Here is a 26513-nt window from a genome sequence, read left to right as displayed (position 1 = left end):
TGAAAGTCTATTAGAAGTGTTATGTCTCCTGAAAGACAATTTTAAAATGTACAAAGTTGGATTTAAGAAGATTCTCTGTATAGATGTTCATAACTCATACAGGAAATATCTTAGTATTTTGAGATTCTTCTTAGACTGTAATTCTACAATTAGAAGAGAACTTTTAAAGGAGTTTCTTTCATAACATATTATTGTCCGGATTTGTGTTTGTTGTATTTTGAAGAAAAGCCTTACTTTTAGGATCAAAATTTAATTAAATCTGAATGAGACACATAATATAGTTTACATTTTAATCAGAAATGTTAAAAAACACATAAAGGTCAATAACATTTCATTTACACAACAGGAAGAGCAAAAAGTGCTCTTTTCACTGCATCTGATGAAATGTAGAGATATTGTTCCCACATCAAATAATTACTCTGTTTTCATGTTCGTGTGTATTTACAGTATTTACCAGGTCTTCTCAAACAAATGCAGCCATGTGATTTATTTCCTGGCAGATAATTATTGTATTTCATCATACAGTATGTTAAATTATGTCTTTTCTTCTATGTTGTCTTCAGAAGTATTTTGTTGTATACTTGATTTCTGGTGAGAAACAGAATCAAAGCCGCTTCAGGAACTCCAGTATTTTGTTAAATCCAACAGTGTAGCTTGCTTTTAATAGACTGTTACATGAATAAGAAATGCTTCTGTTGCTACTTTAACCATATTAAATTTTCTTATAAAAGCTAGGACAGAACTGCAGAATCACTGAGGTTAGAAGGGACCTTCTGAGATCATCTAGTCGAACCTCCCTGCTAACTGTTCTAGCATTCCAAGATATAAACTCGCCACCCAGTAGCAGGACATTTTTCCAGCACAAAGTGTTACAAAAACATTTTGTGTGTTAAGTGTTTGATGAAGTATTTTGCTTTCTTTGAGGATAGAATTCACTATCAGAAGTATTCTTCAGTCAGCTGCACTTGTACAGTAACAATTAAGGAAAAGTAGAAAAGACTAAAATCGGTTTGTTAAGGGAGTGGTTTTCTTTTCCTCTGAGATCTTTTAGCTCTTGCTTCAACTTTATTTGTTCGCTACTGTTCAGATGATGAAGACTTCGTTGTAGGTTCTTGTCAGGTCTCTGATTCTTCCCTTCTGCCCGTCTTTTCTTTGTATACTCTCAGTTAAATCCAAGTTTTTCCTTACAGTTGCTGCTTTAAGTGATAGTTTTCTAATAATCTTCACCCTGTATTCCCAATGCAGTCTTCATTTTACTCAAAAATTGAAAACCTTGTCATAAATACTCAAATTTTTTCAGTTGTTTCACACGTGAGGCGCTTCTCATGCCAGTTCTAACACTGACAAAATGCATTAATTTCTTCCATGAAACAGCCTTTTGTGCTTTTTTCTCTGGATTTATATAATATTCTAGTCTCACTATCATAATTTACTTTAAAATACTTTCTATTTGCTACTTTGTAGTGTTCCTGAATTAAGGACAAGCATTAGTTTCCTAGAATAATTCAGTTTTATATTTTCCTTTGCTTCTAGCTTTTCTAAACATTTTTCTAAATGTTATTTAATTCTGGCTTTATACAATCATAGGTCGTGTAGTTAAGAATGTCCATGCATGACATTAAGGCAAAATGTGTGGCAAAGGTGGAAATATTCTTGTTCTTTTACTATACACTTCTTAAAGGCAAAATTCATAAGATACCTCTAATTTTGGTTGGAGGATAGAGAAAAGACAAAGCCAGACTCTTCTCAGATGTGCACAGTGACAATGAGAGGCATCAGACACAAGTTGGATTATGGGAAATTCTTATTTGATATCAGGGGTTTTGGGGAGGTTTATGTTTTTTTCTTTTTGAGGATTTTTGGGGGGAGGGGTTGAGGGTATTTGACCTTGAATTTGTTGGGGTTTTTTGTTTGGGTTGGGGTTCTTTTTACTTTAAGGAAACAGTGGAATGTAATTAGTGGATCACACATTCATACAAACATGGTGCACCAGCCTGATTTCTGTTTGTGGGACAAGAAGTCCGTTAAGATAAAATGGAGATTAATTGAAAATGAGAAGGTTTGAATAACTTGGATAAATCTACATTTTTAGATTCACCATAGTTCCTCCCTAGAATCATTTGGGTCATGTCAAGTAGGTTGCACTTTCTCTCACATAAATATTTAATTCTCATCCTCTGTTGTCTCTAAAGCCAGTTCATAGCTGATCATCAAGCATATGCAGCATGCCTCTTCCCAGTGTACCCATTCCAAGCCACTCAATGAGAAAATATGTAGTTTTGAGGTGTCTTGTTAAAGTACGTACTGGTAAGTAAAAGAATTATTGCAATCTCTCTCTCTCTCTCTCTTCCTTCTCTCTTTCTCCCTCCCCCATCCTGTCTTCATCTGCTAGGTTGCATTGTCAGATATGTTTTACCACCTGTTGGAAAAATGTGATAAATTTTATTATCTTTGAATAAAAGTTCCCATGGATATTACTGCCATGAGACTGTACATATACTTTATCCCTTCAACATAAAGAACTTTTAATCCTTATATATCCATACATGACATCCCTCTTCCATCAAGCTCCATGGATACATTCAGACAAAACAAGTTATCTTGTGTGGGAATATTTTTCCTGTGCTGCATCATCAGTCATCTTTCTTCAGGGGCACCACCAAATCTCACACTAAACAACTGTGGCAAAGATCCCACATCCTCCACTGAGGATCAATCTTAATCCTCTGCTGCTCTGGGCAGTGTTTGTATTCTGTCTTCTGGCCCACAAGTCAGGAACCTCTGTTGCCTTTGTGAGAGGAACGGTTCCAACTGACATAGCTTCTCCTAATTTAAGCCACATACCCATTTCCTCCAATACCACTGACTTTCTTCTGTGTTACGATTTGTAGAAGTGGCTCCTCTAACTTCAGAGAAAGGCAGTTTTATCATCTGTTTTGTAGTAACAGGGAGAACAGGAAACCATTATTACACATTTTTGTTATTATTTGTTTAGAACAAAAGGACTGCTCCAACCACTTTTGTCCCACTGAGCCCCCCTGCCACCTTACAAACAGCCGCAGGTCACATGTTGAAATGGACAACAGGAGTGATGGTGCTGCTTTCACATGACTTTGCAGAAGCAAAATGGTCACTGCTTTCCAGCAGGGACTGTAAACACACAGACAGTTTATACTACACCACTGATACAAGATGTTTACATTACATGTAAACTATACCTTGAAAAAATCAGTGATTATTGATAAATTATTTCTCAGTGATTTTTTTTTTTTAATTTATTTTTTTTGTTTAGGAAAGCAATTTGCTCTGAAATGTCGTGTTTACTGAGTAAGAGAATAGTACTTTGAATTTTGAAGCTTTAGAGAGTTTTACAACAATAGAAATTCAAATTACATTCCTGTTTTGTCATTCAGGTGCTAGTCTGTTCAACTTTATAATCTGTTCTAAATTGTTTAGGATGAAAAGGGATTACACTGGGTTTGATTTAGATGGTAAATTTTAGGTTTTAAAAGGGAAAAAAAAGTGCATGTGTATACTTATGTACTTGGAGTAAAATATAAGCAGAAATCTTGAATTGATTTTAACAGCTATAATTAATAAACACTGTTTCACAAGTTCAAACCCATCTCCTACCCAGTTAAAAACCTCTGCCTATGAGAGAGAATTAGGCATATTTTGTTAGAGTTTGTTTATACTTTACTTAGGAATAGCATGATCATTGCTGATCATGATCTCAGTGCTGTCTAGCACAAGATGCTCTCACAATGAAAATGAACTCAAGGAGTTATCATCAACTGAGCATCTTCCAGCTGAACTATTTTAAGGATTTCACAATTTTAATCTGAATTATTTAAATGTTTCAGCTCACCTCCACCCTTGTTAATCTTTGCACAAACCTGGATAGTAGCAAATTTCATCACTGCACTGGTGGATGATCTCATAATTGAAATTTTTTTTATTGACATTTTTTTCTGTTGATTTTGTTTATTGATTAAGACTTTATCACCACTGATAGCCCCGCAGGGCCACACATTTCCTCTTTTTGCCTGACAAACCAAATGAGAAAATTGAAGGAATTGCACATATCTTAAGGTTCTTCTCTACTATAAATTTAGTGACATGTTTTACATCACACTTCATATCTACAAGGTTCCAGTTTATTTTAATGTATACAATTTGAGTAGTGAAATGCCAGAAACTTCCATCTCATAAACTTGAAGACACCTATGATCACCAAAGTGTGAAAAGATTACTAGGAGATAGTCTGCAAGAATTTCGCCATTCTTCATAGATAAAATTATGAGATGAATTTCATTTCTGGGAACTCAGGAGCCATTCAAGTATTTTTTTGGGGAAGGTACCTTAAAGAATTATTGGCAACGTTTTTCTCTATATTGCCTACCTCTGCATTTCTAATTACCTTTCAAAAGAGTTTGTCAATAGGGCAATTAATATTTTGGATTTCGTTTTGCTGTGCAATTAGGAAAATCCAGGGGTTGGCAGGGGTTGAGTTTGGTTTCTTTTTTGTTTTCTTTGAACTTCTTTGATGTAGGGATCTTCCTTCCTATCACATGGACATAAAAGAGCAGACTGGGTGCATATCTCTCTTAAGTTTGGCTTGCATAACAAATTTTTTTTATTGCATTTCACCTTATAAGCATCTGCCTATTTTTGTAAGTGCCAATCTTTGGAAAACACAATTATTTGCATATAGAGAAGTCCCTATTACATATTTCTGACTTGTCTGATAGGAACATGTGCCCACGCTTTGTGATGAGTAGACTAGAAAATGCATTGTATATGTACGATAGATGATCCAGCGACAGTGGAAAAGCTATCGGTTAAAAGTACATGAAGGAGAGACATACACTGAATTCAAGCTGCTGGACAGATAATCTCACTGTGTAGGTTCTGGGCCTGTGAAGGTCTGGTGGTATGTTTATGCTGCCATAATACAAATAAATCAGCTGATGCACAGGTTCTCTTATAGCTGTTTTTGATGAATGCAAAGAACAAGGGATGCTAATTCTCAACTGAGAGGTTTGTTCCAATGATTACTTGTCTTTGACTATCAGATAGTGATAATCTTTGATTCATGTATGGCCTCTCTTCATGGTCTCCCTCAGATGCTCTTTTGATCGTCTGACTGGGAAAGTTACTGTATTCCTTATGACTTAGAATCACAGAATAGTTTGGGTTGGAAGGGACATTAAAGATCATCCAGTTCCAACCCACCTTCCCTGGGCAGGGACCCCTTCCACCAGACTAGGCTGCTCAAAGCCCCGTCCAACCTGGCCTTGAGCCCTGCCAGGGAGGGGGCAGCCACAACTTCTCTGGGCAACTTGTTCTAGCACCTTACCACCCTCATAGTGAAGAATTTCTTCCTTATACCTCATCAAAACCTACCCTCTTTCAGTTTAAAGCCTCTTTTCTTCCCTTGCCTCAACTTCTCCACAGTTTAAGAGCGAATACACCTGTTACTTGATACCCACCAGCTGGTCAAGTCTGTGTGGTTTCAGCATTTTATAGACTTCCTTGTGTGATGTCCTCAAAGTCTTTCACTATGAGAACATGCTAAACTCACATCATGTATGTCACCTCAGCCTCCATTCCTGTCCAGTCACAGCATACCTATCTGCTCATTACAGCAATCTTATCTCTCTGGTGGACCAAGAATCTAAACCAATGGCTACCTCTGCTCACTTCATCTTCCAGTGCAAATGCTCTCTCTGGCAGCTTTGAGTCCATCTGGACTTTGCAGATTCATGATCCTAAGCCAGATGTTCATATCTCATACTCGTTCAAGACAGGGGTATACTCATAGCTTACACTCAAATCCTGACCAAGGCAGTGTCAGTGTTTCATTTGAGTCAGGAACTAATATTCCTATTCTGCTCTAATGTGACTTATACTAACTGCTATTGTCAATCTCCCTTTGCATGCTGCTGTCTTTGAACAACTGGCTCTTCAATCTTTGTACTGCTAAGACAGAGATGAATGACTTTTTGTAACAAGCACTATATGAAGTCTATGACTGTGTGACTATACAGATAGTCACTTAAAGAGAAAGAAACTATTTGGGTTTTTTGGACATATGTATTCAAGCCCACAATTTGTTCCTCTTCCTTGGAGTTCCAGAAGGCTTTCTCTGGCTTTCCCAGATATCAAGGAATTGTTTACAGGAAGAACATGTCTTATGCTTGTTATGGCCATATAGCATACATAGAAGATAAGGTTTTATTTCATCCATAAGGGTCCTGGTGAAGTAAAAATTATTTGGCTTTCTGTGATTGTATATGTGAATCTTACATAAGAACGTACATGCAGAAAAAAACTATGAGGTAACAGTTAAATAACCTTTGTAGTCTTTGATGGACTCCTTCAAAGGACTTTGATATGAAATCTAGCACAACAAATCTTTGGGAAACTTGTCCTGTTTAAGCCTAAAATGATGAAGTTGACAACTTCCAAAAAGGAGGTAAATGAAGTACTTTGTCATTTTAAGCATAAAGAATGGTCCAGACATAATCCTATAATCTTCCTTTCCATCCCAAAGATGGTAACTTCCTCTTCATTTGCACCAGGGACAGAGTTTTTAACTTCTACACAGAAGCTGCAAGAGTTACAGAAAAAAATGAAATGTACTACTGAAGATTGTTCCTGGTTTGTTTACAGATTTTAGGAGGCCCAGATATATCCATTAGTCAGGTCCAGTGTAGGAATTCCTGGAAAGCCTGTAGCTGATGAGGTACCAGGATCCTTGGAAGATCATTTGCTGTGGGAACTATAATATGTTTATATCTTACTATGTGTGTCAGATATGTGTCTCACAGCAAGGCTGAATTTAGTAAAGCTTCCTTATATTCTACTCATACAGCAGGGATAAGTTGGTATTTTGCACAATCCTCATTTTATATATATGCACAGCTCTGGTAGCAAAACTGATTTATGTTACTGTTTTCAGTTTCATTTTCCTGTTTTCTTTGGACAGTTGTCCAAAAAAAGGTACGAACATCAACAACAAAAACCAACTGGACTACTAATTTGTATGGACATAATGTCATATCAACCGGAAGATAGAACAGACAATTGGCATTGCAGTAATTCTTTTCTCTTACATATATATCTGATGTTGGAAAATAAATGTCATGAAAATGTAAACACAAAAAAATTTTGTATATAAATGGAATACTGCTTTCTCCTAGAGAAGACATGGCTTTCCATAACTATTATTTTTTCCTGGATGAATATAAACTGAGATGTAAAACAGTCTAGAGCCCATTTGTCTTTGTAGGTGTCAGGTGTTGCTTCTCACTTGCACTTATTGCTATTCCACCTACCTGAAGGTATAGGAAAGTGAACAAGCAGAATCAGCTTGGGCTTTTGCAGCTTGCTCACTGGAGTCAGCCTGACCAACATCATCCCAACCTTGAGGAAATACATAGGTAATTTAAACAAACAAGCAAGCAACTCTGCAAGTATCTTTTTCCAAGTTACTGGCATTATATTCTGTATCAAGGAATAACAGAATATAGGCCCAAAAGAACAGGCTCTTTAAAACTAAAGAATACATTTATAAACAGATAGATCTGATCTAGATTTGAAGAATGAGTAAAACTAAGAGCTGTGGTTGCCAACATCCTTTTAACTCACTACAGACTCTTTTCAACATGAGAAGATTGACAATTTTTATTTGCTAAATTTTTAACTTACTAAGAAATACTAATTGATCTCTTTTCTGCATTTAGTTCACTTTTGAAGTGGTTCTCTCTTTTTTCTGTTCATATGATGTAACTTATGTGCATAGGTGTCATGTATGTATATATGGGTGCTATCTTGGAAATGTATTATGTAAGTTAATGTCCTGGTTATTCTGATATACTTCATCTACTCCCAAAGCAAATACCAAAAAAGAAAATGGAAAAAAAACACTGATAAAGCAATTGCCTTCAACAGTATGTGTTGAAGAAATGAAAGACTTCTTCCTAAAGTGGACTTTACAGTCAGCCAAGCATCTGACCAGCATGTAAAATGCAGTTTTACATTATAAATATGACAGGGTAAAGGCTCAACACTGGTGGGGGAAAAAAAATCAAAAATCAAACAAAAACAAAACACAAACAGAGAACAACTTCTAAAAATTTTAATTTTCTTTTCTTCTTTTCTTAAAAAACCTTCCAGGGGGACTGGATAGCTCAAGGGGTTGGTAATAGGATACAGAGCCTTTCATCTCTAGGTCACCAGTTCGCATCCAGGCCAGGTCAGTAGTGACCAAAAATTGTTACCATTTGATGGGTTTTCAGTGGCCTATATGAAATAAGTTGTTGGAACTGTTGTCAGAACAGTTGTTGGAAACTGTTCACTTCTTATTCAAGAAGATGTGGCTGATCTTTTGGCACTTTTGGCAGTAGCAAGACTGCATTACCTGTTCATCTAAAGATGTGAGACACACTGATGGCATTTTGTAGAAATCTTTCTTTCTACAACTGTTATCAATTCATAATTGTTGTAACAATTACTGTAGCTTTTAGTATTCTGCTGCCTGTTCTGGATCTGTGCTGTGGTCCAATGGATCTCAGGGTTGTTAAAAAGGTAACTGCTGCAGGCACTCAATTCATACAAAACCATTCCTTGTGTGAGTACAGGTAACCTTAATTTATTTAAGTTGCAGGACTAAATCCCCATCTTTCTTTCTTGGCATCTTTATTTTCAGGTTTTTAACCAAGATTAAACAGAGGAATTCAATCAGTATAACATACACAGAACATTTTTATGGGTGAAGAAAAAAAAAAAAAAAAAGAAAAAGTTAAGACAAGCACTAGCTGGCCTGGAATTTCAAAGCAGCAATAGCATAATACACTGTCACAGATCAGGTCAGACACTTGGAATAAATTCCAGAATCATTACATTCCTAATTTAGATGTTCTCAGTTCCATCAAGCTAAGTAGCAGCAGATTTCTTCTCCCCACAGGACAATAAAAAACCATTTCCCTCACTCCTTTGAAAATGGTTTATGTTCAGAATATTACTGGGACCTTGTTAGCCTTTTTAAACACTTTTTAAAATGGTTAGCTTATGCATACATCACCTAGATACTTCACATTTTCTATAATAAAAATCTCAAGAAGCAAACATGCTTCCTTTATAGTTATCATCAAAAATAGAAGCTGACAAGAAAAGCTAAATTTAGAAAAATTCATGGATCTATAAAAAAATAATGAAAATTCTGTTACAGAAAGGTCCCATTTCTACTGTCTGGAAATGGAGGAGGCCCTTAAAATGAGAAGAAAATACGCCCTGAAAATAACATTTCTACCTAAGATCTCTAAACAGGTCCTAATTCCTGGCCATAACATATGGGAGGAGGAGGGTGCTGAATGACGAGTAACAGCCACAATACTCCGCTTCCAATGACTTTCAAGAGGCTGTGAAATACAGGTAGTAAGACTGCACAGCTCTGAGCTTGCCCAGAATTATGTTGGTAGTGGGGAAGATCCCTCTATGTTGCAGAAAGCAGGGAACAAAAATGGACTAAGATACCTTAATACATCCCAAGTATCTATGTCAAGCCTTTCCTGTCTTACTGCAGTAACTGGATTACTGAGAATCAGAGCCTTACTATATATTTTATTTTAACTTCTTATGAGGTTCTAAAAGTTTTAAAGAGGAAAAAAAAAGTAAAATTTTAAATAAAATATAACTTGTAAATGAGATCTGGTATTGGATACTTAAGAAGAAATGATTGCCCAGCTATGAGCCAAACAAATATCATAGAAGTTTTGATAGCTCTGACAGACACATGTGATTAATTACTGAATATGTCAGAAAAAATACACTTTTTATCTACATAAGTAATTATTGACACCTTACCTGCAAGGCCAAAAATAATTTAAAATGCAAAATCAAAACCCCTAAATATGTCCTTGATATATGTCCTTCTTTAGATAAATGAAGGGTATTACTGACTTAAACTCAATACATGAAACAATAAGACTGGAGCTTGAAATAAATTATGTTGATTCAAGTAGACGTATATTGCAAAACTGTCTTGCTTTTCTATACAAAGAAATTAATCTTTGTTATAATATTGCATGGAACAATAAGACAATAAAGATATGTATTTAATTCTTGCATAATCCTTTAAATGTAGAGCTTAGTTTCTAGATTCATGGCATTTGTGTTTTCAGCTTAAATTTCAAAGTTTTGCTGATCAAATCTACAGGTTGACATTTTTCTTTAAACATTTTTAAGCTATAATTTGATGCATTTTTAGAATTTTATTATGTCTGTATGTATATTTAACATGTTTGTCTTTTATATAGAACACATCATTGTCAGGCTTCACCTTACTACCACCAGGTCTTCTCTTTTGTTTGTATTTTATTATTTTAATTTTCTCACTTGTTTTCCTTTCATTACATGTACTAATGTCAAGCATTTAAAAGAACAGTGCAATGCTACAGTTATTAATGTACTGCTTTAACAGTTATAGTATTAGTTTCTGAACAAGCATTTATTAAGCATTGGTAAAACAGTATACAAACTTTATTTCTGTAAATATTCTTACACTCTTTTCTTTTTCCCCCTGTATTTGTGTACTAGGTGGTTGTGAATGCCCTTTTAGGAGCAATTCCATCCATCATGAACGTGCTTCTCGTTTGTCTTATATTCTGGCTAATTTTCAGCATCATGGGAGTAAATCTGTTTGCTGGGAAGTTCTACTACTGTGTTAACACCACAACTGATGAAAGGTTTGAAGTCGACCAAATCAACAATTTTAGTCAGTGCGAGGAACTCATAAAAAACAATCAAAGTGCCCGATGGAAAAACGTGAAAGTAAACTTTGATAATGTAGGATTTGGGTATCTTTCTTTACTTCAAGTAGTAAGTGATCACTCTTTATATACCTCTTACTGTTTCTATGTAATAGTGAAAAGCAATTCTAGCAACAAGGTAGAAAACATATTTACCTGATGATTTTTATATGTGATTTAGTAATACCACTACACAGATAATTGATCACTCTTTTCATAGTAAGCAGCAAGCAGAACCTACTAAGATGAATAAAGAATTTTTAGAACATCTGACAGAACAAATGCTATTCTTCCTATTTATAGCTCCCATAGTCCTCCAGCCCCTTCTAACTTTAAAAGTTTCTAGAAGTACCTAGGAATGGTATTCAGCTATCTGAATACTTTAAGTTTTACTGTTGCTGTAAAACAAAAATCTGCATTGGTGTGATTAAGTCACAGAGAAGAATTCCAGGTAGGAAATCTCATCTCAGTGGGATGAGAGCTGCCACCAGTGCAGACTTATGTGATCTAAGAAGCAATTTCTCATTTGGAAGAGAAATAAGAAAAGTATTATTATATAGTCTATGAAATATTTCCCCTGTTATTTCTGTGTGTAAGCACCTAGTGGAGTTTATTTAGCAAAAACTGAGGGAAGAAAAGAAGGAAGAAAATATATGCAGAAAGTTACTATAAGGTTATGCCTTAACTATCAAAAATTGTGTCCACAGAACACTAACTGTTTTTGTATTTTGGAGTAGCTAGCAATCTGACCCAGCTTTAATCAAGAAAATGCTGGAGTCCAGCCTATGTGGTGTGCATTCAGCAACTTCTGTGGTTTTTTGAGGTCACTGTCTAACTCTGCAGAATCTTAGTTCTCATTTTTATAGCTTTAAAATAAGTTTCTAGCTTTTATGTTGGCATAAGACATCTCAATAATACCAATCATTAATGTGAGACAGTGTTATTGACGTGGTCCTGCACAGGGTCTAAAATAATTATTCTGAGCATTGTGAACTGCCTCTTCCAGCTGATATAGAGTCTCACCTGTGTGGCTGATAATTCTGCCAATTTAAATTTTACTGTGATTTATTATTTAGTTTACAGTCACATCAGGAAAGAGCAGAAAAGGACCAGCAATATTAAAGAAATAAACTACTGAATATAATTTTATTTTGATAACAAAATTGGATTGTAATAGAAAGACTTTAAATTTTTAAATTTAAATATTTATTTTCTGTCTTATTTTTGAAATCCACTGGCCTAGAATCCTTGGGGTTGGGTGGGAAGAATGCTTTATTACACATATTCAGGAGAAACAAGACATCAACAAAATTATTTCCAAGTGGTTTGCAACTCTTCTTCCATTAGTAACCTAGTCTATTCTAGGACAGGGATAACACCAGGTACATTTTTTCATGGCTTTGTGGCCACAATCACCACCCCTCAGCTACTTGTAGTCATGTATATTTCAGTGTCCTGTCTATGCAAAGGTAATTCCATCTACTCTTCATTGAAAAACAACAAATATTTCTTATGTGAAGACTTAGATTCTTAAATTATTGGATTGTTCTGGGAGGCAAATTGAGAGAAATTTGCCAATTGTTCCCATACTTCCGAAGGGAAAATTGATCTAGATCTACCATGGAGGAACCTAGCTCTCATGGGAGGACAAGCCAGCTGGTTTTGCAGTATCTACAATAGAGATTTTGCACTGATATCAAAGTCTTGCCTAATGGATGGAATTTTTTTTGTGTGAGTAGAATGTCGGTGATAACACCACTTACTTCTTCTGTATTACTAAAATGCTTGTAAAAGCATGAAGAGATTTTTTGTTTGACATGCCAGAAAAAAAACGGGGCACTTCTGTCATTGCACAAAACATACACTTGGTCCTGCATCCTTTAGGGTTTGGTAAGTAAGCCACTAGTAGTAATTTTACAGTTACAGAATGATAAAAGCCCTAAGACAGAGAAAGCAAAATATCAGCTTGATTTTTAGTCAATGTTTTAAAATGTGCAGAATCTATGTTTGTTTCACCTTCAAGAACACAAGGTCACAATTCATAAATCTTTGAGATTCTTACATTACTTTCTCAAAGAAGATATTCATAAGATGGTTTTCTATTTGGTATATTAAGTATTTTGGATGAGGATCTAGAACAGGTTTCTAAAGCCATCATATTCAGGAGAAACCTGAGAAGTGAATAGATATGTCATAATGCTAGATTTCCCTACCCTTCCTAACCAGCTTGTAGTAATAGTAAAGATGAGTAAATACTAAGGTACCACTCAATTAGAGGTATCTTTCACTATGTCAGAAACAAAGATAAAGCTATTGAAACTTGAGTATTTGGCCCAAAATAAAGTATTGAGCCTGAAAAATCATGACTAAAAAATCATGGTTGCAAGTGGATATGCCATCTCTGCACCCAACATGAACATTAATGGCCTTTATTTAAGATCTTAATAATTAGTTGAAAAGTCTGCTGAAGTCATTCAGTTTTCCACCTTAACAACCTCAGGCACAGACTTTTGTTTAGGTTGTGATGGACCTGAGAAAATAACCCCACAGAGGTCAACGTCATTTCTCTAATGACAAAAACAGTGATAATTCTTAATGTGTGAATTACTGATAAAAGGTCCCTTTTTCAGGAAGCCAGAAACTAACTACAGAAAGCTGCTTCTTACAATCCAGTATTATTTCCATTCTCCATTCTACCCTCTGACTCATGCCCTTTGAGCCAATCAAAGAAGAATATTGTAAATCCCTTCAGCTTTTCTGGGTAATACAACATAAATCTTTATTTTCTGAATTACTGACATTTTCGATCTGCAGCGAATACTACTAGAAGTAGTACCATTTTCATGACAAAAAAAAAAAAAAATCCAAGTGAAAACAAGCCAAAAGAACACCAAACCCTGGCGTGGAGGACCTTATTATTCTGGGAAATACACAAATGAGTCCCATGAACAATTTTTGTTCTGAATCATGAAAAGCCTTTTCTGATAGTATATGGGTCTGTTCATCACAGGAAAAAACTTTTATCTATATCACTCTTAAAGAATGATACATAGATATTTCACACAGAAATACTCAAAAGAAGTGGTATTTCAGAAAGAAATATTCTAGGCTCAAAAAATAGATTAGAACTGTGCGACAGTGGATTTTTAAGCAAAAAGCTTCAGCTGACAAGCTCTTTCTTGAGTTTCCTTGGCAGTGATGGCAAATGAATTTCTGGAATGAGGGACCTAAGAAAAGAACATAAGCTAATTTTGGTTTGCATATTGTTTTTTTTTTTTTTTTCTTTTGTGGGAGGGCTGTGTGTGTAAAATCTTTAGTACTGATAGCAATGTTATAATTTTTTCTGCCCTAAAATACAGGCTAACAATATGGGCCATTGATATAACCAAGTTTTATAGACTTTGTTGATCAGAGATTATTTTCCAAAATTCTTACATAGTTTGGAGTGTAAATATTCATGCCATTGGTCCTATAAGATTTTTTTTTTTATTCTATGATGCAGCATACCTCATGTTGTCTATGTGGATCTGCAAACTTCTTTTCTCATTTCTTGGTCTGAACTTGTTTGAGTATTTTTCTGTCCCTAAAGAAAATCATCAAAGCAGAGACAGATGCTGGAGAAATTCCCTTCACAATTTTCATGCATCAGTGAGTGAAGAGGAAGAGGTTGGTGTACACAAAGAGATATGGCATCTGCCCTGATAATTTTATGGCCTTATGCCTTTTTAACTTGAACATAGTGTTTGGATTCTTCGGTAAGTAAATATCCTGGAGGCCTAGTTTTATCCTGTTGGTAAGCATATATCCTGCTTACCAGGGTAAAATGTGGCAAAACAATGGGTCTCAAAGCACACTGTTATATTATTCTGCTGTTGCTAATATAAATAAAAAAAAACACATCTTGTGAAGTGTAGGGTTAAAAAAATCAGAAGCTGAATTCTAGGGCTATAAGATTAGGATGACTTCACAGTTTCAGCAGGTTAGTATTTTAAAAGCAAGACACTACTGTACCTCCAAAAGGGAATGTGAATCTCCCTGGTGAATGGAGTGGTGAAACTCCAGCTTTACTTATAACTCCACTAAAAATTAATCATCAGGGGAAAAACTCTACATACTTTTAAGAATAGCAAAGTAGATTGGGGAGTATTTGTTTTGTTGTTTTATCTAACTACATTTGAATCTGCATTTGAATATATGTCTTTCAGATTTCCTTGGGGGAAAAAAACCCAAACATATGAAACAGATTCTAATTTCAGTTACATTGCTGTAATCTTTGAAATCAATTTATTAATCCTGATTTAGTGTCACTGAGAATATAGAATATATTTTTATATTTGACTATGCAAAAAGGAAACTGAGAATTTGATCTCTTCATCATATTTCTGTGTTATTTTCTATTCAATATGCACATATGCCCAAATAATACCTTATTTATGTTAAAGAAAATGTGTTGCAGATAAATTTAAGCCTAACATAAGCAGGCTTAACGTTCTACTGAATGAAGTAGAAATAATATTCTTTCACTAAATGTGATGCCTTGACACTGAACTTCCAGTTTCATTATTTGCTATTGTTTAGGCAACATATTTAAAAATTACAAGTTCTCCTGCTGAACTGACACTTCTTTGGGAATTAAGAATCCATTTTCTCACAGCTAAATTTTCAACTACTGTAAATAGTTTTGCATAATGACGATTATATTCACTGATTCCTACTGATTTTCGGGAGGAATTTAGACTAAAACAACTACTATGATGAGGGATCATATTTTATTACAATTACTTAATTTTTATTATGTTTTGTGATTATATTTTTTCTTCATTTCTTCAGTAATGGTAATATCTTACGGTTTTGTGAATATCATTGTGGAAAATGCACATTTTACTTTAGATATTTTGAACTGCAAGATAGTTAGATATAATGTGTTATATTTACATTTTTCCAACCCCACACTCTTTTCAAGTTGCCTTTTTAATAATAATAATAAGCATACAACAGCTCAGTTCTTCAGTTCTTTTTCCTAGTGCTAGCTAAAAGGTACTCTCTGTATATAATGGAGTACTTTACTGATAATGGTGAAGCTTAGTATTTTAAAATAAGTCTGTTTTTTTTCCGTTCACTCTAGTTAGTCTAGGCTACACCAATAAATTTACAAAAAACAATAATCTCACTTTTCCTGGAGTGTTATGCAAGGATCATCATGTGTCTGAACCTGAGGCAACAGCACACACTTTGCAGAAGAGCCACTTCATCATTTGCATCACCCTTCTGATGTAAAAGTATGCCCATTATTTGCATTTAGTGTTTCAGGTTGAAGTGATGATTTCAACCTAAGTTATGACATTCCAAAAAATACAAATAATGTGCCAAGACTGAAACAAAAGTAGCGCCTGTAAGACACGAACTAATCATCATGCCCTATTTAGACCTTGTAAGAGCTCAGCTGAAATACTGAGTCCAGTTTTGGTTACCATTTCAAGAGATAAATTAGTGGAATAGAGCTCAGAGGAAGACAATGAGAATGATCAGAGTTCTAGAAAAGAATATCTACATGGCAAGGTCAAAGGAACAGTGGTCACAGCCTAAAGAAGAAAGGCCTCAACAATCATTTTGCAAAGAAGTGAAAGGTGCTGCACAAAGGATGGTTAGTACTCTGTTCTTCAGATATGTAATGATTATGACAAGTGACAGTCTTAAATGGCAACAGAAGGATTTAGATATTAGGAAAAAATAAAAGACAAGTGCTGGGATAAATATTTTTTATAAGGCTGTGGAGAGTCCATCATTAAAATTCTTTGAGAACAGGTTAAACATATATTAGGAATTACATAAATAAAGCTGATATCTTTCAGTCCAAATATTCTACAAGGACTTTAAATTCTTCAGCTGAGACTTATCCTTGTTTCAGATTTATTGTTGATTTATTGGTCCTCTGATACTACACTTTGATTTCATCATCATACTGTAAGTTGCCTGAACTTCGTATTTTCTGTGTTGGCCCCAAGATGTCAAAGTTGTTGCATACTGGATTTCTATCTTAGGATAATCATACTTTTTTTTAGTATTCCACTGATTCAGAAGTGTAAGGGACCTCTTTTCCCTTAAGAAAATAAATCCTTCTCATTTTAAGTTCACTTCAGGATGATGCCAGCTGCTTCGTATGCTGCATAAGCAAAGCCTTTTTGAAACCTCCACTAGAAATGAAACCTCAAGATAATGGAGATACAGCAATAACCGTGGATGAAGAGTGTTCCGACTTGTTTCTGTGACTGGTCTCTATGGCAAGGAATATGAAGGAACCAATGATCTGCAGCCTTGTTTAGCAAAATTATAAGGATTAAATGACAGAGAACTATCTCACTTCTTTGTTTTATTCTGGGCACAAATGGATTAAAAACTGAGTTATTTCTACTTGGAGATGTTACCTAGTCAAAAGAGAACTAATTGCTACAACAGAGAAAATTACTTTCTGTTTTGAACACTCAGATTAAAAAATCTATACCTCACTGTCAAATATAAAAATTCACATATTTTGGGCAGAGGAAATATCTATAAAAGTTCACTAAATGCTGCCACCTATAAGGCATACTAAGTCTTTGATGCATATAGGACACACCATCTTCTCATTTGTTCATCTCAGAACATATGTGAAGGATCTAGTCTCTGTAAAACACAACACAATATATTGAAAATAGAACTACTAAATCAGGTAAAGTCTTTCAAAGTATAGAAAGTAGAGAAAAATACAAATTCTGATTAATAGGAGAATACCTTTTTCTGAGCTGATCAGATTTTTAGTTCCCTTTGCCACCTTTCTGACTGATTTGAGGAGGAGGGACTACACATCAGTCTTCATTGGTGGCAACTCAGTTACATAAGGCTATTTCTCAGCTGTACATAGCCTTTGCAGTTGACATGATCTGTTGAACATTTAGTCCAATAAAATGATACTGCATTCTAGCATTTGTGATAATTAATTAGAAATAAGTTAATTACACTTAGTGCTTAAAATGTTCATATAGAGACAACATAGAGGGATACACAGCAGTGTATCCGATGAGCAGCCATGAAGAAAGCCAAGTGACAAAATTATCTAGAAAACTCATATTATGCTAATTATTCCTGGTCCTGTGCTCAGTTGCTGGAAATAATTATATGAGTTGTCTTCAAGCTCTATGCTTAAATATATGTGTACTGTTTGCAGGCTACATTTAAAGGCTGGATGGATATTATGTATGCAGCTATTGACTCAAGAGATGTAAGTATAATAATTTAAATTATCTTGTTTTCTTGAGGTCTATCAACAAGTGTGTATTTATAGATCTTCCAAAAGCAATTAATACCCATACAGTAGAATGAAGCAAAATTAAATTAACTAATATGGGAATCTGCTGTAACAAATTGTGGAAAACTGAATGCAAACTGCCAGATGCTGTCAGTAATAGATGGAATGGACCAAATACATTGACACGAGCAACAGGAGTATAGTCCAAACACAAAATATAAAGGACATTATCCCCAAGGTCACCACTTGTTCAGTTGAAATTTTCACATGAAATCTTAGTAATGATATTTCACTTTTTTTTTTTTTTCCCTTAGATATTAGACCAACCCAAGTATGAAGACAATCTGTACATGTATTTGTATTTTGTCATCTTTATCATTTTTGGGTCTTTTTTCACCCTGAACCTGTTCATTGGTGTCATTATAGATAACTTCAATCAGCAAAAAAAGAAGATAAGTATTGTTTCACTTCACTTCTAAAGATATTCTAAAATGTTGCAATTTTGAAGGTGCATGATATATGGAATGTACACTCAATGTTTGTTCAAAATTGAAAAGCCTAAGTATACTAGAATATAATATCTTACCAAGGTGTAGTATGCATTAACACTGTAAGATTTTACATTGTAGTGAATGGGACAGACCCTTCCATTTTCAATGTACAGCTTAGTCTTCCTGGAGTCATCTGCTTTTTCCATGCCTAAACCTGATGAAATCTCTTTACATGATCAAACCCCTTATTTAGGCCTCTACATTAAATCACTCCTAATTTCTTGATTTTTTTTCTTCTTGATTTGTAGTGATTCTATCAGCACACACACACACAAAGAGCTACCTGGTTACAAAAACTAAAGCGTTATTTCATCACACTATTACAGATGCTGTTTTAATGATCCCAAGTATTCAAATTCTGGTTTGTGGTACTGAACAATCTGAAACTATACAGAACTGGAATGGTTTGTAACTATGTCGGGGCCTGTTTTTTTATTGTTTCATAGTGCAAATGTAGATAATCTCACTGGTATAGATGGTCTGAGCATCAGATGCTCATCTTTAAAATAATTTTCTGTAAATAGAGAAGGTAATGAAAGCTAAAGGACAAAAGCAGCTATGAATTACTTGCTTAATTTCACCTTACTGTACATGCTAGAGGCCTTGTCATGGTTTAACCCTAGCCAGCAACTAAGCACCACACAGACACTTGCTCAATCCCCCTCACCCAAGTATGAGGAAAAGGATTGGAAAAAAAAAAAAAAAAAAAAGTGGGTTGAGATAAAGACAGTTTATTAGGACAGAAAATGAATGAAAAAATAATAATAGTAATAATAATAATACATTATAATTATAATAATTAAATAGTTAGAATATATAAAACAACTGATGCACAAAGCGATTGTTCACCACTCACCAATCACTGTCCAGTGAGTTCCCAAGCAGCGGTCCCTGGTCAGCCTTTCCCCCAGTTTATGTATTGAGCATGATGTCATATGGTATGGAATATTCCTTTGGCCAGTTTGGGTCAGCTGTCCTGGGCATGTCCCCTCCCAATTTCTTGTGCCACTCCAACCTTCTTGCTGGCAGAGCATGAGAAGCTGAAAGTCCTTAACTTAGTATAAACACTACTTAGCAACAGCTGAAAACATCAGTGTGTTATCAACATTACTCTCATATTAAATCCAAAACACCTAAAGCACTAACACATTAATGTACTGAAAACCTGACTTTGCTTCCTTTGTTTCACTAAAATCACAGTTCAGAAGTGACAATACTGAGCAGCCGAGACTATCTGAGCATATCTCAGATGCTGTTTATTGAATTTCTTCCTATAAAAGCAAAGAAGTACTGAAAAGGACTTCTTGGAGTTCGAGGAAAATAACTAGAAAAATGCTGCATTATGTTTTTGGTGAGATGCAATACTGGGTGTCCAGACAACTTCTGGCCTAAATGCTTACTTAGACTGCAGACATCTGAATTTGATAGTGAAGAGATTTTTCCCAATTCAGTCTTCTTGATTTTCATGAAATAAATGAATAAATCACATTTCTGTTTCGGAGTTTTTTTCAACACTGCATATAAATGTGATTATAACCAGTTTTGATTTCATGTCTTTACTTTGGAGGTCAAGACATATTTATGACAGAAGAGCAGAAGAAGTACTACAATGCAATGAAGAAGCTGGGATCCAAGAAACCACAAAAACCTATACCAAGACCAGGGGTAAAATTATTTCTATACATCAGACCAATAGCTATTTATGAACAGCTCAGGCTTTTTGTTGTATAGAAAGCAGAAATATGCCCAGATGAAGATTTTCATTAACTAGTATATCAGTCAGCAAAAATGGAAAATGGAAACAGTAACAAAAATTATTTTTCCCTTGCAACCATTTTAACTTTAATTTGACTACTCTACTTAAGATCACTAGTTACATTTTTACTGAAGTCTTGTAGGCCTTACTGCATATATTTTTCTATTCTCTTCTAACAGGAAAAGAAAAACAATTACCATTTGCATTGGATGTTTCTTTTTTTATTTCTTTTCTCCTCAGAACAAATTCCAAGGCATGGTCTTTGATTTTGTGACACAGCAAGTATTTGATATCAGCATCATGATACTTATTTGTCTCAACATGGTTACCATGATGGTAGAAACTGATGACCAGAGCGAAGAAATGGAAAATATCTTATACTGGATAAACCTGGTGTTCATTGTCCTTTTCACTGGAGAATGTGTCCTGAAATTAATTTCACTTCGTCATTACTATTTCACTATAGGGTGGAACATTTTTGATTTTGTAGTTGTGATTCTCTCAATAGTAGGTAAGTCTTGTTTATTAAACTGAAAATAGGGTAAAATGAATATAAAGAGAACTTTGATTCAACTAGAACTACATGATTGGCTTTTGCCCTTACAAGTCTTACAAGTCTGTCAGTCATGCAACTTTTCATTTTATCTAATAATTTACCTAATCCAACCATCAAAACTGTTACAATCATTCAACATATATTCCACCACAAAATCTTAAGTATAACCGGTATAACAGAAATTATGCAAGTGGAATCTACAGAATATCTTTAATTGCTACATAGAACCACCAATTGTAAAACTATTTTTCTAAATTTCTACTATGATATGGAGATTAAGTGGTAAAACATCTTGATTTTGTTTTTTTCTGGTTTAGGTATGTTCTTAGCTGAGATGATTGAGAAGTATTTTGTATCCCCCACACTATTCAGAGTCATCCGACTTGCCAGGATCGGTCGAATCCTGCGTCTCATTAAAGGCGCTAAGGGAATCCGCACTCTGCTTTTTGCTTTGATGATGTCTCTTCCTGCTTTGTTCAACATTGGCCTGCTGCTGTTCCTGGTCATGTTTATCTATGCGATATTTGGCATGTCCAACTTTGCCTATGTTAAGAGGGAAGCTGGTATAGATGACATGTTCAACTTTGAAACATTTGGCAACAGCATGATCTGCTTATTTCAAATTACCACATCTGCTGGCTGGGACGGTTTGCTAGCCCCAATTCTTAACAGTGGGGAGCCAGACTGTGACCCTAACAAAGCTCATCCGGGGAGCTCTGTGAAAGGTGACTGTGGCAACCCTTCTGTTGGGATTTTCTTCTTTGTCAGCTACATTATCATATCATTTCTGGTAGTGGTGAACATGTACATTGCTGTGATTTTGGAGAACTTTGGTGTTGCTACTGAAGAAAGTGCCGAGCCCTTGAGCGAGGATGACTTTGAGATGTTCTATGAAGTCTGGGAAAAATTTGATCCTGATGCAACACAATTTATGGAATTTGAGAAATTGTCTGATTTTGCAGCAGCACTTGAGCCTCCTCTTCATCTACCCAAGCCAAACAAAGTCCAGCTTATTGCAATGGATCTGCCCATGGTAAGCGGTGACAGAATTCACTGCCTTGACATCTTGTTTGCTTTCACAAAGCGTGTTTTGGGGGAAAGTGGGGAGATGGATGCCCTCAGAATACAGATGGAAGATCGGTTTATGGCATCCAATCCTTCTAAAGCCTCCTACGAACCAATTACAACCACATTAAAAAGAAAACAGGAGGAAGTATCTGCTGTCATTATTCAACGGGCTTATAGACGTCACCTTTTAAAACGAACAGTAAAACAAGCTTCCTTTATCTATAACAAAAACAAAACTGAAGGAGGGGCTGGTCAGGGCATGAGAGATGAAATCCTTATTGACAAGTTAAATGAAAACTCATTTACAGAGAAAACTGATATAACCGCATCAACAGCAGTTTGTCCACCTTCTTACGAGCGTGTAACAAGGCCAGTCAAAGAAAAACATGAAAAGGAAGATAAAGATGTTCAGAAATAAAAGCAAATATCAAGTAAAATCATCTCTGTGCAAAATAGTTCATAGCCAATAAGGATCATGTGTTTGTGTCAACAGGACTCCTGCTGGAGGTCTATGCCAAACTGACAATTTTTACAAATATACTGTACATTAAAGGTCAGTGCCTATTAAAAGACAGTGATCCCTTGTCAGTGATTGTGACTGTGATATGAGGAAACAACCTTGACATGAGGTTACTGTTCTCACTACCAGCTGACACTGCTGAAGAGGAGAGAAAAAATGGCTATTCAGACTGTAGGGACCAGTTAAAGGGGTGCAAACCAAGTATTTGTGTGTTTAGCATAAAACAATATGGTAACTGTATCCACTGTTCACATTTCAACTGCCACATACATCATATTTTTACAAAATCTATGTTGGTGGATTCATCTTATTTTTATTCATACATTGTTTATTATATGTGACTATTTTTGTAAATGGGGCTTCAGTTGGGGAAGAGTATTAAGTATGCCTTTACAGGTACAAGGGCCAGGTGTTCTACTATATGACTAATATACACACAGAAATGATTTGCATGAAGGCATGCTGCACTTACAGATCATGCATGAAAATAAAATTAAGTCACAAAGAACAACAGATTTTTTTAGCACAGTGTTTCTGGAAAGTAATGACAGATTCTGAGGTGCTTAATTAATGTATTGGTATTCTTGGTATGCCTGTGAAGTCCCTTATAACACAAGAACAGTAGAGATGGATTATTTTTTGCACAGACCAGAGTTTCATAAAGCAGAAATTTCTTTCTAGGTCTGGAGTCACAGATTTTGTCTTTGTCAAATGTGTTTCTGCATACAAATACTAAATGAATCTGCCTCAGCCCTCCAAATTGATCAAAAAGAGCCCTTTATAAAGTAGTTCTGCTTTATCCTGCAGTATTGTTTAGCCATCTTCAGCTCTCAGTAAGGTTGATGTTGTACGTGTTAATGAAAAGCCCTCTGCTCTGTAAATAGTAATTTTTAACCTGTGGTGCATGTTTGAGCAAACAGATAATGACCTTAGCACATTTATTGCATCAAATATGTACCACAATAAGTGTAGTGTGCAAGCGTTCAACAGGTAAAATTAGGTATTATCTACCATTATAGATAGTTTGGATGCTATTGGTGCATGTTTATATTGCCTATGCTGCTGTTCCTTTGACTGTCCAGGATTCTTAAATATGGAAAGCCATACATTGGAGCTAAGTGAAATAAACTACTCAAGACCTCATTCCTCCATACCATTAAGCAATATTTTGCAGCTATTTAGGAGCTTATTTGTTTTATGTTTTTGAATTTTCAGTGAAAAGCATATAGTGTATATCCAAATTGTACAGACATGTTGAAAACTACTAAACCTGTTGAAAATAATATTAGAATTTTATAAGCAAATATAAATACTGTAAAAATCATTTTACTTTCTTTTTCAGCATTATGTACATAAAACAAGAACTGAATTTTATCTTCAGGTTGATGTCACACCATTTTTGTTACTTTCTGTCCATAGCACTTTTTCACACAAGAACTCCAGAGAACAAGATATAACTAAGAGAATGGATAGCTGTAGGTTCTTACTTTTTACAATATTTGCAGATGTGTCAATACTTTCTGCAATATAAGTTCATTATTTGCTTCTAAAAATCTAAGGTCTTTTGCAGTTGGGAAATGGTGTAAAGTTCAAATTGAATGTCTAAGCAGTGCCTGCATCATAAGTTTCCAGATACAACCTTTCTTTCACAGAATCCTTAATCTTTTCTCATATTAACTCAGCCATTTTTTTTTTTATTCATGCTGTGCTAGAACAGTTTTAAGTGTTATCTTCGGTCCACAATATTTTTTCACAAGGAGAAAGTAGCAAAATTGTATAATCCAACACATCTGGACATTTTATGTTTCTTACACAGGAAAATTAATTATAGATTACTTTTATTTAAATTATTGACTAATACTGTATTAGTGAACTGCATGCAGGAAAATGCTACTATTACCCTAGCTGATGCTAAAGAACATTAATAATGCGCCAAAATAATAAAGATTACATTTTTTATTGTATGTTCCTTCTGTCTTTATTTTCTGACATTAATACAAAAAAGGAATGCTTCTAAAACCACAGAATGAAAGGATACTGAAAACCTTTGCAGCCAGCCATACTGTTCTTACACATAAGCAAACCCTTGGGACTTATTAGCTGGTTGCCAATTAGAAATTTCTCATTCAATGAATGTTAGACACTGAGCATGATGATTCTGCATGTATCGATAGTAGTGCCCTGAGTAATTTAAGGAGTTCACGCAGCAGCTCCATGCAGTGGGGTACTCAATGATCAAATACCAGAGCTGTCCTGTGTGTGTCCCAGGAGGCTCAGAGCATTTACAGGAATGAGAACTGAGCATTCATGAGTTTACAAAGAGAAAATGAGGATTGAAAATAGTATTAAATAAATGATGTTCCCCAACTTGGATTATGGGAACCAGTTTATTCTTGCTAGTTACTATTCACAAATAAGCTACAGAACATCTCATACTCAAGTGTATTTCTGAAAAAGGTGAATCAGTATCAGCATCAGTGTCAGTGAATAATCATTGTTTTTTTTCTCAGGAATTTTTAAGGATCTCACTGGAAGCACCATGTTCCTAGAAGCTATCATTTGTGGAAAATGGAAAAATGTAAAAATGCAGCTGGAAAGTGGGCCTGTTGGTTATTCTTTCTCCATTGCTTCAGTGAATTTCTGAATATGTTCATATTGTATGCTTACGTAATTTTATTCTGCATCCCCCTACGAATTACAATGAACACACTCATAGATGGATACTGAGCTTAGTATAAATCCAGTCTATGAGCAATTGTATTCTGTATGCTTGCTCAGTTGCTAATGCAGAAATAAAATTTCATAGCATGTTCCCTGAAATTCATCACAAAACTTTCAATGGAGGAAAATGTTTCTCCTTCAAATGGTCCTGAAATCCATTATGAATAAAAAGTCTAAAACTTTGATAGAAAATTGCAAGTATCAAAATGAAAAGGTAAGTATTTCAGACTAATATGTAGACAAAATATGTCTCAAATGGTTGCCTTCGAAAATATGTAAATTATCCATAAATTGACAGAAATAATAGACTGATTTAAAAATAAGGTAGTAAATTGAATAATATTTTTTAATATTCTTTACACAGGTTTTTAAACTTTGCTTTTCTTGAGGGAATAGTTTTCAGATAAATTAAGAGTATGCCACTGTCACTGCAGATCGCAGGTCATGGCCACATACCAAAAAAAAATTTGTTTCTTATGCCTATTTTAGGTTTTCAATGTTACAGGAGCCAAAATGTTACTTCAGAACAAGTAGAGCATCACTTAAACACAACAGGAAATTTTAAGGGTCATCCTGGCCAACAAGAAAAAACAGATATGCTTACATTTTATTACTTCTTTGGCCCCTTCCTGACACTGTGGATGAGAAGTCTGTAATGGAGTAGCGCCATGTGTGATTAATTTTTTAGGAAAGCTTACTCTGGGAGCTTTCCGCTAGAAGAATCTGCTTCACCTACTAATTCAGTGCAAGGTGGATTCACCTCCTTGTACTAAAGGGCTTTATTGATGGTTTTCATGTTGGACAGGCAACACAACCATTCTAAAGGACTGTTATTTAGTAACGATTGGTTTTGGTGTTTAGAAATGATGACTGAAGATGCTTTCACCTCCTGGGAAAAACCTGAATTTTACTAGTCTTTGCAACTCTGTAATTGCCTAGGAGGAAATAGAGAAAAAAAAAAAAAAAAAAAAAAAAACAAAAAAAAAAACCCATAACTTTGTGTATTTGATTTTACCCCATTGCTATTTCATTTCTACAGAGGAGCTTCACAATAACTTGCAGTGCTCGGTATTGAGATACTTTATGAAACATATGGAGTACGGGCCACTTAGTCGTATGTCCAGCCAAAAAAGCAAGAAAATAAGCAGACTCCCAAGGCTTTCCGATCAGCACGCGGGCAGCAGCAGCCTGGCCGGCGCGAGCGCCCCTGACAGACAGCCGGCCGCAACGCCCGCCCCCGGC

At 35.2% G+C, this 26513-nt stretch overlaps 1 protein-coding gene across 5 annotated transcripts in view; it reads left to right on the top strand.

Annotated features, from left to right (window-relative positions):
- LOC104358686 (sodium channel protein type 1 subunit alpha) overlaps positions 1-24514 on the top strand; it is a 97369-nt gene extending 72855 nt beyond the window's left edge. For all 5 annotated transcript variants that reach the window (XM_042784348.1, XM_042784344.1, XM_042784349.1 and 2 more), the window contains exons 22-27: positions 10603-10884; positions 18019-18072; positions 18414-18551; positions 20211-20315; positions 20647-20917; positions 21280-24514. In XM_042784348.1, coding sequence (XP_042640282.1) covers positions 10603-10884; positions 18019-18072; positions 18414-18551; positions 20211-20315; positions 20647-20917; positions 21280-22448 — 2019 coding nt within the window. In that variant the 3' untranslated portion in view covers positions 22449-24514. The remainder of the gene's footprint in view (positions 1-10602; positions 10885-18018; positions 18073-18413; positions 18552-20210; positions 20316-20646; positions 20918-21279) is intronic.
- The last annotated feature ends 1999 nt before the right edge of the window (positions 24515-26513 follow it).

The sequence above is a fragment of the Tyto alba genome, unplaced genomic scaffold (genome assembly GCF_018691265.1).
Source record: "Tyto alba isolate M040663 unplaced genomic scaffold, T.alba_DEE_v4.0 Super-Scaffold_7, whole genome shotgun sequence".
Taxonomy (NCBI): domain Eukaryota; kingdom Metazoa; phylum Chordata; class Aves; order Strigiformes; family Tytonidae; genus Tyto; species Tyto alba.
The sequence above is the reverse complement of the archived record's forward strand: the minus strand, read 5'-3'. Positions and strand labels throughout refer to the sequence as shown.